Consider the following 12,910-nt stretch of genomic DNA (forward strand, 5'->3'; position numbering starts at 1 on the left):
AAAAAAAAAAAAAAAAAAAAAAAAAAAAAGGTTAAGCCATTTGCCAAGGATGAAAGGACAAGAAGATTCAAGTCCAGCAGGTCCGGCTCCAGGTCCTATGTTCCTGACCTTTAGGCTACCAAGTTGTGGCAAAGGGCAATGAGAGGAACTTGGGGACACAGGGACATGTGTCTGCCTCGGAGCTCCCACTGCCTGGGAGATCACATGATGTATTCAGGTGCTTGAGAACCAGCATCTGTGTCAAGCTGGAATGTGACATGTGAGAAGGCATTTTGGAGCAGCAATGGCTGGAGTACAAAAGTGCAGGTTTTATCAAAGGGGGATTATGGGAAGGCTGAAAAATGGGCGTGCTCGGCTCTCTCCATCCTGAAGAGGCAAGCGCGCTCTGAAGCCACCCCTGCAGATGGCCCACCCTCAACCTCCACCGGGAGGCCTCTCCCATGGTGAAGTGGGTGGCTCTGCTCTGCGACCCATCAGCATGACTTCCCCTCCTGGATCACACATTCAGAGGCATCCATTGGTGAGGAGTGTCGGGCCAAGGTTCTGCCCTCTGGCTAACGGGCAGTGGCTGTGGAGTTTCTTCTTGGCTTATGTTAGATACACAATATAAAGCTAATTAAAACAAATCACTCACAGAGCACAGAGTCACAGAGCTGGAGGGGGGGACCTTAGATTGTTCTTGGAAGCAGTGAGTTCTAAATTAAATTACTTAAAAATCCACTTCCGTTGAGCCGACAACGATGAGTTAAAAGCAGTGGAATCATTGAGGAACACTTGCCAAAGAGCAAAACAATGGGGGAGATTCTATTAGCTTAACTATTCTTTAATTTGTGCTCTGAGCCATAGATTTTTTTCAAGTTCAGGGTTGGTACTGGCCCAGTCCTGCCTCCAGGGCCTGGCAGCCTGAGGCACAGCTGGCTGGGTCCAGCAAGTCCACTGGGGACTTGCCCAGTCCCACACTAATTCTGACCCTCAAAAACAGACCTGTCCCTTGTCCCTGTCCTGGCACCTGACTTCCCAGGTGGGCTTTGAGCATCTAAAGCCTGGGACTGTCTTCCTCAGTGACATTCAAGCTCTTGAGAGGGAGGGGCTAGCTCAACATGTGAGGCCACTGACATCACTGAATAAAGTAGTAAAGATGTCTTTGGAGGGCAGGTCCTTTTGCAAAAGGCACAGTCTCTTTCTGGTGGGGCTTTAAAGTCCCTCTGAATGGGTCTGTGTGATGTAAAATAGACCTTGGTCCTGGTTATAGCTCAAAGGGCACAAAACATTACCTCCTGGAAAGTATTTATAGATGTTATCCAGTTGTCCTCAAGTTCAGAGCTAGGCTACTCCCTCTGGGAAGACCTCTCTGATTGCTCCCAATCCACTGTTTTCTTGTTCATTCTTGAGCACCCCCAGTCCTGATGGCTGGAGCCCTGCATTCCAGCCCTTGCCTATGGCCAGCCCTGAGTGGTCCATGTGGGTGAGTCTGCTATCTCTGATAAAACGGGGTCTCCCTGAGGTCAGAGCTCAGAATGCTCATGTCTCATGGCAGATCTGTCCACAGGATAGACTTGTGGACAACAGCGGTGGATGGAGATGCTGCCACGGGGACCTTTTGTGTCCTCAAACCAGAGGTCCCAAGTTCTGCGCATCCTGTCTCCTCCTTTGCCTTTTCTGGAATCTACTCCCTCTGCCCATCCTGCAGTCCTCTTGCGTGGATCAGCACAACATCCTCCTTTCTTGCCTCCCTTCTTCTTCTGACCCATGCTTACGTATCATCAAAGCTTCTTTACTGTTCTTGAGAATATACTCCAGCTTCGTCAGCCCCCATGGCTGCCACTTCACATGGCAGCTGAAATTTGCACTAAGAGGCCCAGCACATACCTGGCTGTGCACTGATCCATCCCTGGAAGTATCTTCCTCACACTCACTCACGGCTTACAGACAAACTCCTACCTCTCTTTTATACCTCAGACCAAACATCACCTTCTCTATGGGCCCTTGCCCAGTACCCCAGGTCTGAAGCAATCCCTTTAAGTACTTCCTTCTTCTATATATCCCCATCTTTTAGAGCACAGGCCTTCACACTTCACTGACCTTGAACTACAGTAACACATATTTTTGTAACACACTTTAGCACACCCACCACATTTGGATCCAGTTTTATAAAGCAAAATTTATTTCGACAACAGCTATAATGTTTTCCTCTCTGTTCTGTTCTAATGTATTCTATTCACTTCATATACAAATGCTGGTCATGACCTACTAAATTGATTTCACAGTCCACTATTATCCCACAATCCATAGTCTGAAATACGAAAATGTATTCTAGAGCATTTGCCATAATTCACTATGGACTTTCTCTCATTGGACCTAACCCTTTGCTACTAGACTTGAGCTCCCTTGGGACAGAGAAGCAGGCAGAGGCCACGCTGGATCATGGTGTCCCTCCCCAGGAGCCAGCCAGTGAGTCCAGAGGGGCTAAATCAAACTCATTTAGATCTGCCAAGCTCTAGGCAGGGCGTGAGATGTGGGGTGTGGGGATGAGAAGGGTGTCTCTCTGGGGCCTCAGCCCTATCTGTGAATGAGACAGTGGAGAACTTGAAGGCAGAAGAGTCTGTCCTTTGAGGGAGCACTGCTGCTAAGGGTGCCAAGGCCTCAGGCACAGCTTTGGACAGAAGTGAGCCAGGCCCCCCCAACCTGTCCCTGGAACAACAGGAGGACCGGCGTGGAAAGTGAGGGCAGGTGGCCAGGCCAGAATTGTGGGGCTGGATGCAGTGAGGTAGGTGCCTGTTACCACAGCAACACAGGCACCCCTGCAGAGGATCAATGCCAATAGTGTGCACTGTGGCCTGCTGGGGGCATTAGGGTTTGCTTGATGCAGGCAGGGCCTTCTTTTGCAAGGCTCTGTGGTTTAGGAAGCCTAGTCCCTATCCCCAGAGTGGCCCTGCCTGTGGTGAGCCCAGGAAGGATGTCTGTTCTCCATTCAGACACCAATAGTTTCTGCTTCAAGCAGTAACCTGGAGTGGTCCAGAACCCTGGATGGGAGATGGGAGGCTAAAATCTAGATTTTGTCTGTGGCTGGCTAGGTAACCATGGGTAAGTAACTTCCTTCTTGGCCTCAGTTTCCCCTCTAAGGAAAAAAATAATGTAAGTTGGTTCCCAATGGAGCTACTGGCATCTCAGGAGAGTCATTTGACTCCCAACTTATGAAATGCCAATAAACCCCAGGCCACTGTGACAACTCCAAACATCCCTACATTACTTTCACAGGCTCCCTACACTGACACCTCTATTTCTGATCATCTCACTGGCAAGTCATGGACCATGGGCAAAGAGACAGTGAAGGACCATTTCTGGGTGTAGTTATGGGAGAAAGGGTGTAAGAGGCGGGTCGGCGTGAGGGAGTGGGTGATGCTGTGGTGGTGGTGGGGGCCGCCATATGGTTAGGTTATGGGATATCTGGAAAGGAAATGAGCAGAAGATGATAGGAGAGAGGTGGGAGGGCAAAAGGCGGTATTCACCGAAGGAATGAGGTTAGGGCACAGGCCCAGAACTTTCAGCACCACGGACAGCAAATCAAGTTGCTCATCCCCCTTCACCTCTCCTCGGGCGAGCTCATCATCACCTTGGAGAGCTCCCGAGAATTTGCCCTCCCACCTGGTAGTCACACCACTGTCCTGGGCCCAATTCAAAGAGGTCAAGCTACTTCCTATCTCCCTTAAGACTCATATCAGCCCCAGTTCCTCCAATGGCTTCCAGGATGGCTCCAGTCCCCTTGAGGGTCCACCTGCTCACTTTTACCTGGCTCAAGCTGGGCTGGGATTGTTTTCTTATTGGTCCCTGTAAAGAAGCCATGCTTTCCCATCCAGCCAGAAGCTCCCTGGAATAGGAACTTAGCTTCCGCTGTACTACCAGACTGAGATTCCCTAAGGGTTGCCTTCCCTAGCTCTTTCTTAAGTACTGCACAGAGCTTAACATCCATGGTCCTCAGGATGGACCACAGCTGATTCTATTGCTTAGGTTACTGGGGAAGTCAGTGAGGGTAAAATGCCTAGGGCTGACCAGGAAGACAGTTTGCCACCTTGGATTCCCAGGTTTTACCAATCTGCATGGCAAAAACAAAACAATCACACATATGCATAAGGGGCATCTAGGTCTCTTTCACACACCCCTCTGCTAAGCCAACCCTGCCGACAAAACCTTGGCCTCTGAAGTCCAGCCTATTTTGAGGAAAGGGTCAGTCTCAAATAGCAACCTGAGGGTAGCATCCGCAGATTCCACCAGCAATCAGGAGGCTGAGGCAGGAGGATTCCTATGAGTTCAAGGCTAGCCTGGGCTACAGAGTTAGTTCAAGGCCAGTTTCAACTACATAGTTTACCTCAAGACCCAATCAAATAATACAAAACAAAACAGTCCTACAGATTCTAGGTAACAAAATCTTGGTTATTAAAAAAAGCACATCGGAAATGGAATCAGTAGGCATCTGTTCAAGAATTTAAGAGGGGTAAGGTAGTGGTCAGAACAAGAGCTCTCTTCCCCGAGACACACTTCCTCCTGAGACACCCTGGAGGCAGGGTCTCTGGCAGGGAGAGGTCTCTTCCTCTGTCCTGCATTCTGGCAGGTGCTGCCAGCTGTACCACTTCTGCAGGGTCTTGACCACTTAGAGTCCAGGTGTCCAGAAGAGAAAGCCTTGCCCTCGGCCCCCTCGCTGCTTGGAGCAGGACTCCTCCAGATCCAGCCATTTCTTTTTGTCTAGCCTGGTGCTTTGCTTGGAAATCTTTGACCTTGACTCTGAGTCATGGGAAAAATTTCCCAGCTAATCTCTTTTCCCAGCCTGCCCCCACTACTTGGACTGGCTGTGGGGCGTGACTAATTCCTTTCACTCCCACCTAAGAGCCAGTGGGGAAGTGAAGCTGAGCTGGGTGGTCAGGGGCACAGTCATGGTGCCAGTGGCATGTTCTCCTGGACTTCTCAGATGAGGTGCATCTCCCCGAGGTGATATTCCTGCATGTGCCTGATGTGCTGCAGGCTACTCTGGGGCCCACCTTGCTCGTTCTGTCCAGATCAGATTGCAAAGTATTGGTGGTAAGGGGTCAGACAGCTAGGCACATTCACCCAGTCCCAGCCTGTTCTATGCTGAGAGACTGGGAATCTACCGTTGTCAAACCGAGACCATGAGTGGTAAAGGTTTCTCTGGAGACATCTGCCTGTGACACCCAGGGTCAGGGAACTTTTGTTTCATTTCGGCTGTGTTATGTGGACGCTGGCCTTTGGGCTTAAATTGGTCACTCTAGGTCTCCAGCAGTATTTGGCTCCCTGTTTCCATAGGACTTTTCACTCACCATACCCTGCCAACCTTGAGTAGGCACAGAGAGCTAACAGTCCATACTCACAGGAGATGGTGGAAACTGAGTCACAGAGGCACTCATTTAATAGAGACCATGCTGGGTGCACTGACAAGGGAAGGGAGTGAGTACAATCCAGCTCTGTGTGTGAGGTCACTGCTACCCCAGGAGAGGAGCCTGTAGGAGGAGGCTCCACCCCATGTTCCAGCCTCTGCTCCAGCTTACTCTTTCCTGCCGCCCCTAGCAACACTCAATGAGCCTGTCGCCATGACGCCAGCCTGAAGAGGGAGGCAGGGAGGAGAAGGGGAGCCAGGGACCCTTGGGGCAGAGGCTGCCCTGGAACAGAGCAATGTCTGGGTGGGGGCACCCAGTATAGAGAAGCTGAAGCTCAGAAAAAGGAGAAAACCTGCCCAGAGATGAGACAGTCAGCAACATGAGCAGCATGAGAATCAGCTCTCATCCCACAACTCCCATGAAGTAGAGCAGGGAGGGTACATCTCTGACTGGCAGAATCCCATGTCCTCCCTCAACATCAGCACATCCTTTTAGGGAGCTGAGGAGCTGGTCTCCAGATGCCTTTGGGGACTGACCTTCTTGTTCTAGGTAGACGGACTGCCCTCTCACCAAGACAATATCCCAAGAGATTGTCTAGAGAGTGGAGGGGCTCTCAGAAACAACAGCTGGCCACACCCCAGAAAGAGGATGTCACCCTCGGTGTGGTGGGGCCTTCTCATACCCCAGGACATGCTCACTCCTCCTTCCAGCCTCAGGCCACCTTCTACTCCCCTACATGCCTGTCACCTTGCACACGATTCCAACCTGTCTACAGGGAGCCCTAAGTGGTGTCACCTCCCCAACTTGCCATGGCCCGTGAGGTCAGTAAAACCTTTCTCCTTTTCATATTTGAAAGAAAACTAAGGTAAGACACTGAGGAGGGCCTGCCAGTCACTCAATGAATATGACAAAAGCCAGATAGATCCAGCTGTCCAGAATCAGGCCTGAGCTCTTCCCGTCTCCCCTGCAGGCCTGACTTTGGGGCACCTGAGGTGTGTGGTCAGCAAGATCCAGATGACCACACTTGGGGCCCAGATCACCTAAGTAGAAGAAGCCCTTTTGGGAGGTCTCAGAGGGTCCCTGGAGGTAGAGGCCTTCTAGAGGAGGGCTTTAGGGTCTCCATTCTGCTGTGCTTGTTGGCGTGTCAGGGAAAGGATAGGGGAGGATGCTGCACACTCTGACCTAATGGGCAGGAAGGAGTAGGGGGAGGGGCAGGTGAAGGTCCCAGGTAGCCTTGGATTTAGATTTAGGCACAGCCTAAAACATCAAGAAGCATCCTTCCAGGGCATTCTGGTCCTGTACCAAGGGGCTGTGGATAAGCAGCCTGCTCTCTTGGGCCAGCAGAATCTAGGTCCATGCCTTGGTCTGGCATTCAAGGTTCCATAACCTTCTTCCTCTCTACCCCCACTCCCACATCTGGCACATCAATGGCCTGATTTTTGAAGACCCTGTTCAACAACAGGGCCACCCCTCCCATGTGCTTCGGACAGCCTTGACTGTACTATTTCAAGAGAAAATTAAAAAAAAATTCTTTTGAAGAGTCTATTCATCTCTCACTCTCTAGAACTGGATCCCCTGGAGGGTAGACTCGGGTCTTCCCCATCTTGAGGAGCTGCTTTCTAACTCCTCAGGGCCTTCTGGGGAAGAGGGCAACATGCTCACCACCCCAGTGAGAGACGAGTCTGAGCTGACAGTGAGGGGCTGGAGGGTCTCTGGGGAAGGGGAAGGAGCTCAAGAGGCGAGACTTCTCTGACACCAGGGCCCATGCACGCAGGGTGGACAGACGCCAGAGTGTGGGCCAGGGGCTCACAGACAAGCAGAGGCCCTCCAGGGCGCAGGCTTGCTGTGGAGGCCTGGGAAAGTGTCTCGCTCTCTGGGCCAGTCCTTTCTTCCCTTGTATTGGCAGGAAAGGGGAGCACTGGGCACCAAGCACAGAATGCCCCGTAGCTGGACTGTTTTGGGGTGTCTGTGTAGCTAGACGGGGACAACTTCTGCTCTCTCTTCCTTCCTCACTTAGCCATACCGTCCGTGATGGCTACAAATGCCCCAGCTTCCCTCTCTCCTGGCTTCCTCTCTGAGGAATGAGAACTCTGCGCTGTTTCTGCATTCACTCAGGGCTTCTGCTTCTTTCACCAGGAGGCAGGGCTTACAGGGACCCTCCCTGCAGCTGACAGCCCTGTCCCTGAGCAAGTCCTCAAAAACTGTCATTCTCGGCTCCAAGACCTTCAAGGTCCACCCAGCCCACCCAGGAAGCCTCCAAAGAATGCCCCAGTGCCCACCAAGCCCTCTTTTCCATCTCTGACTGGGGTCTTTAAGTAGCCTGCAGTTCCCCGAAGGCAGAGCCCACACTTTCTTGTTACTTTTGCTCCCGTGGGGTTCAAAAAGAAGACTCCTGCCTAAGTAGGCAGACCTAACGGGAGGCCCCTCTGGCTAGACACCACTCAGCACATGGGTTTCCATTTTAATACACCAGTGCTTTGGCATGTTTCTAGAATGGGGTGAGGCTAGGCAGGGTGTTCTTTCTTCCTCTCTCCTGGAAGATACTCAGTGGAGATTGGCACTGCTGATCCCCACAGGGCATGAGAGCCTGAGGTCATGAAGGCAAGGTGGGCCCAAGGTGCACCACAGGATTCCGCAGGAGGAAAATGGGCCGGCCATGTCCTAGAGGGAGGGAGGGGAGCCTGCTTGGCAGTCACAGATACCATGGGCACAGGCAAGAGAGGTGGGGCAGGGGAGTGACAGCGGGCTTGGGAAGAGAAGAGGGAGGGGAGCAGGGATGAAGTCCAGGGAGAAGAGACAGGGAGAGACAAAGGGAGGGAGAGAGTGAGAGACAGAAGTTGGAGAGGGAGAGGGACATGAAGACAAGGACACAGACGCAGAAATTAAGAGAAACAGGAAGTCAGGCACCAACAGAAAGAGATGGGGAAGGTACACTCAGAGACAGACAGGAAAGACACGCAGACCACACATACAGAGGGACACAGGGAGGTAGAGAGAGGCACACAGAGGTAGCTTGGAGGAGTCTGTGGAGTGGGGGAGATGGGAGGAAGATGGAATTTACCTGCCTCCTCCCACCCAACAAATCTCTGCTGGGCTAAGCACTTCGACTGAGGCTCAGCAAAGGGGTGGGACTTGCCCTAGGCTATACTGCACATGGACATCTAGGGCTGCCGTGGGCTTCTCAGGATTTGAACCTGGGCTCTGGGAATGCTGGCAGAGGCCATCTCCCACCGCAGATCCTGCCCTCACGGCTGCCTTGTGAAGGTGGTGTGCGTGACTCAGATTCCCCCAGTGATGCTGCCCCAACTGGTGCCCACAGAATGGAGACAGCGGAAGCCCTCCAGGGAAGGCCTCAGGGCTTCAGATCCCAGGGCAGAGGAGGCAGCAGGGCTGTGGCCCAGATGGTGGTCAGGGCTGGTGGCACTGGAGGGGTTCTCAGGGAGGGAAGGGGTTCCTCATGTGCCAGCTTTGCCTTATGTTCTTCGCCGGGTGCCCCAAATGTGGTTCTTCAGTGCACTCGGTGGTCCCACAATCTCCCTAATAAATATTCTTTTAACAAAGCCCTTCTCTGCTAACCTGGCAGAGCTACTTCCTGAGAGGCTACAGAGCCTGGATTTGAATCCTTGTTGTCATGAGAAAAGTCACTTAACCTCTCCTTGCTTCCGTCTTCCCAGGTGTAAAATGAGGACCATCAGTAAGTTTCTGGTTTATGAATGTGTGAGTTGTGAACTTTCACCAACGGACCTAGCATGATGTATGTTCTGACAAATCACAAAAGTAGCTCACGTGTCCGCTGGACCCTGTCACAGTTTGCCGTCGTGTGTTCACTACACAGTGTGATAGTGCACAGCAGTACAGAGCCCAGGATGTTCTGAAGCAAGAGGAAAAGCGGCGGTGACGAGGAGGTTTGGTTTTTTATGCTTTACATTGCATATTTGTATCAAAGGTGTATAAGACTCACTTTGTCGGACATATAATGAATCTGACTTATAAACTTTCTCCCAGAAGGGAACTTATCTGTAAGATGGGACTTACTGTATATTAGGTCTCTGTTATAGGGTGGGGGTAAGGATTACGTGATTTAGATGACACTAAAGACACATGGAGTCCTGGTTTGATGCAGGCAGCACTGGAGGGGACACACAGTGTTGGTTCTGCGTGACAAGTGTGTGGGCCTTGCACCCCCCACACTGCTGTACCTGCAAATCGTCTCTAACTGAGGCCAAGGAAGGCTCTGGGCTGCCCTCCCTGACTGGCTCGCACATGACCTGAGACCTGCCAGGTGCCTTCCTTCCACCCAAGGTGGTCCCCGGGCCTCCCTACCTGGCTTGGCTTCCTGGGCACCCCGGCCCAGGTGTCCCTCCAACTCCTCAGAGTCAGCACAGCTCACAGTGTTCCGCACCTTCCTGGGCACCTGTGTTGAGACCCAGACCCTACCCCTTGTCAATTCCAGTGCCCGAGGTCACCTGCAGTGGTGCCCTCCTCTGCACCCACAGCTTCTGCTCCACCTCAGGGCAGCTCCAGTCGCCTCCTTACCACCCCTCTCCCTTGGGAGAGCTAGATACCCACAGAGCAGAACTCCTCACCCACAAGCTCACCCAGGCTCTCTCCTGCACTCATCGTGAAGGCCTCTGTGGCACTGTGCATCATCAGCCCTCCATGTCCTCTCTGTTCTCATCTGATGACTTCCTCTGCACCTACTGCATACTCATCGACTGAATCCAACCTGCCCCAGAGGTGCAGCCCAAAGGCCTAAGTTCACCCCATCGTTCCCTTTCTGCCCCTCTATGGCCTCCTCCCAGCCGAATGTATCACTCCAGGAGATGTCCAGTGTTAAGAATGACGGCTGAGAGGTTGCAGGGACCACTGCCTAAGTTGTTCTCCCCACTGGGCAACTCTTGTCCTCCGAGGGTTGAGGCTTCAGGGGGTGTCATCTGCAGCATGACAAGATGGGGCAAGAAGAGGAGCCTGGACCCTCCTGTGCATCTCCCAGGAGTTCTCTCCTCTCCAAGTCCTTCTTTCTAAAGGCAGGATCCCAGTGAAAAGGAAAACAGAGGAGGAGGAAGCAGCTGGCTGGAGGTAGGAGGGAACTTGATCACACATTTCCATCCCTGAGCTGCCTTGGATCTTCCCACCTGGGGTGACTGAACCCTCCCCGCTTGCTCTGCATGATGGAGATGGCAAAGCTCCTCCTGTTCCTCAGGAGTTAAAGTACAGGCAGCACAGTGGCCCTCAGAAGAGAATTGTTCAGTAGACACCAGGGTTTAACTGCCACCACCTTGACCACTGAGTTGATGTGAGTGGTCTGGTATGCACCCTTCCTGCCCTCTCCATTCTCAGAGGCCCCTTATTCTCCTCTGTCAGGGCATTTATTGCTGTGCTCATTTTGTCTACTGCACTTGTGAGTAACGGCCTCAATACAGTGGATGCTGCAGCTGGCATATAGTAGGTATTCAATAAATTGGCTGAATAACAGTGTGCTTGGCTCTGCTCTAAAGAAGAGACACAGGCCCTATACATGGCAGGGGAAGTAGAGGGTTCTAGGCTTGCTGGGGAGAAGGAACTACAGACCAGGCTGGGGTACAGCTGAGGCAGAGCTCCCTTAGACTCCAGGATCTGAATTAAGAAGCTTCACTACCCCACCTTGCCCTGATAATCTTTAGTGTCGGGGTCTAATTTGATCTCCATTGCCCCACTGCACAAAGCTCACAGAGCAGAAAAATACAGTTTTATAATCTTGGGACTTGGGAAGAGCAGGGAAGTCACTCCTTCTGCTTGCATCCCTCCCAGGTGGGGATCTAACTTCCATCTAGGGAGATCTGTTGTTACTCATGGACAGGAAGCACGTTCTGGTTGATGCTGAAACCTTCCTGGGCAGTCTCCTCCAGCAGCGGCCCCTTCTGCTAGGAGCACCTTGCCCTGGATTCCTCAGTGCTGCTCCCTAGGCTGCCAGAGCCCTCAGCTGGTGCGGTCGGGGGAGTGCAGCTCAGCCTCACCTTCTACCCATTCCTCACCACAGGGGCCAGGCTACAGCCTTGGAGAACCTGGACAGGCACTGAGCACGCACGTGTGTATGTGTGGTGACGGAGATGCTGTGAGAGGGCTCATGGGGACAAGGGCTTTGGAACAGCCAGCCATATAGTCTCAGGGGCTGCATATGGGAAGGTGGTGTTCAGGTGGGCCAGACACAGGCACCTACACACACAACACACACACACACACACACACACACACACACACACACACACACCCCTCCAGAACCAGCCCCAACTGGACACCCCAGCTGGAGGCTGGGTATTTCTAGGGGCATCTGCTGACCTCCCCACCATCAAGTCAGCCTGGGATTTGGCAGAGGGAAGGAGGGCACGGGCCGTTCTGCCTTGGCTGTACCTAGGAGTGACGCTGCCCACGGACCTGAGTCACCACCCTTCGGGCCAGTCTTGGATACCTGGCTAGGAAACAGATGACATCCCATACCCTCTGCTCCGCAGCATCTATGATCTTCAGGCTCACCCCATCTTTCCTGCCTTCTGCCTTCCTCCTCTCCTTTCCAATAGTAAAGAATCTAACCATGGCCCTTATCCTGGGCGTGCAGGGGTTGCAGACAGTGCTTTGTTCCTTCCAGGGTGGGGAAGCATCGTCTAAACAGAGATGGCGCCCCAATGGGGGAATTTAAGGCACTGGAGCAACAGTGCAGGAGAGAAGGTGGTCCCTAAAGGGAAGAAGTGTTTTCTTTTTCTTGGCTGTCTCTACATGGAGCACAGGAATTGTAGGCAAATCCTGTCTTTCTGAGGCATCCCCAGCGCTGCTGGGGATAGGGACAGAAGGTGCACCCCAACATTAAGGGGTCCTCAAGGCCAGTGCCCTTAGCAGGCCTCCCACATAGGGCTCAGAATCCACCCCAAACCTGAACAGCCTTCCTGGGGGCTGGCGTACAGTCCGCAGCCCAGGGTCGAGGGGCACTCACGGGTCGTGTTGTACTTGATGCCATTGAAGTACTCGGGGCACGGCCTCTCCACAAGGGCTCCAGCCGCGCTCCGGGGCCAGCAGGTCCCGATCTGGTCCAAGGTTGTGTTGCAGTAGGAGTAGGGACCTGGCGACGGGAGAGAGCAGAGCAAAGCTGGAAGGGTGGCTGGGACATGGATGTCTCGGGACTTGGGGCTCCGGCGCGGGAAGCGCGGGACCCTGTGCGCGCTGAAGACGCCGAGGAAGAAACACGCGATGTCTGTGTCCGATCGCCACGCGCCTACCCTCGGGGTCCAGGGGTGGCCCCCAGCTGTCCAAGAGCAGCTCTTCGGCCAGCGCCAGGCTGCAGTTGGCCTCCAGCAGGCTGTGGAACAGTGCCGCGTCCATTGCGCCCGGAACCGAGCGCACCGATGGAGTGAGAACGCGCGCCCGGCGAGGCTGCGAGGAAGCAGGTACGAGAAGGTGCAGCCGAGGGAGCGCAGGGTCCCGGCCCCTGATCGCCTTGCCCCGACCTTCTGCGTCCCACCGCCTGGAGCTGCCAACCCAGACCTTCCCGG

The 12,910-nt window shown here is 53.3% G+C and overlaps 1 protein-coding gene across 10 annotated transcripts in view; it reads right to left on the reverse strand.

The window, feature by feature from the left end:
- The window catches only part of Crhr2 (corticotropin releasing hormone receptor 2), a 46,567-nt gene that overhangs the window by 17,803 nt on the left and 15,854 nt on the right, over positions 1–12,910 (reverse strand). For 7 of the 10 annotated variants that reach the window (XM_010628311.3, XM_010628317.3, XM_010628314.3 and 4 more), the window contains exon 3: positions 12,355–12,480. In XM_010628311.3, the coding sequence (XP_010626613.1) occupies positions 12,355–12,480 (126 nt within the window). Of the gene's footprint in view, positions 1–12,354; positions 12,481–12,637; positions 12,905–12,910 lie in introns of those variants that run through there. The other 3 variants (XM_010628315.2, XM_010628319.2, XM_010628318.2) reach the window with 1 other exon arrangement.

The sequence above is a fragment of the Fukomys damarensis genome, unplaced genomic scaffold, assembly GCF_012274545.1.
Source record: "Fukomys damarensis isolate Sample0158 unplaced genomic scaffold, DMR_v1.0_HiC HiC_scaffold_4, whole genome shotgun sequence".
Taxonomy (NCBI): Eukaryota; Metazoa; Chordata; class Mammalia; order Rodentia; family Bathyergidae; genus Fukomys; species Fukomys damarensis.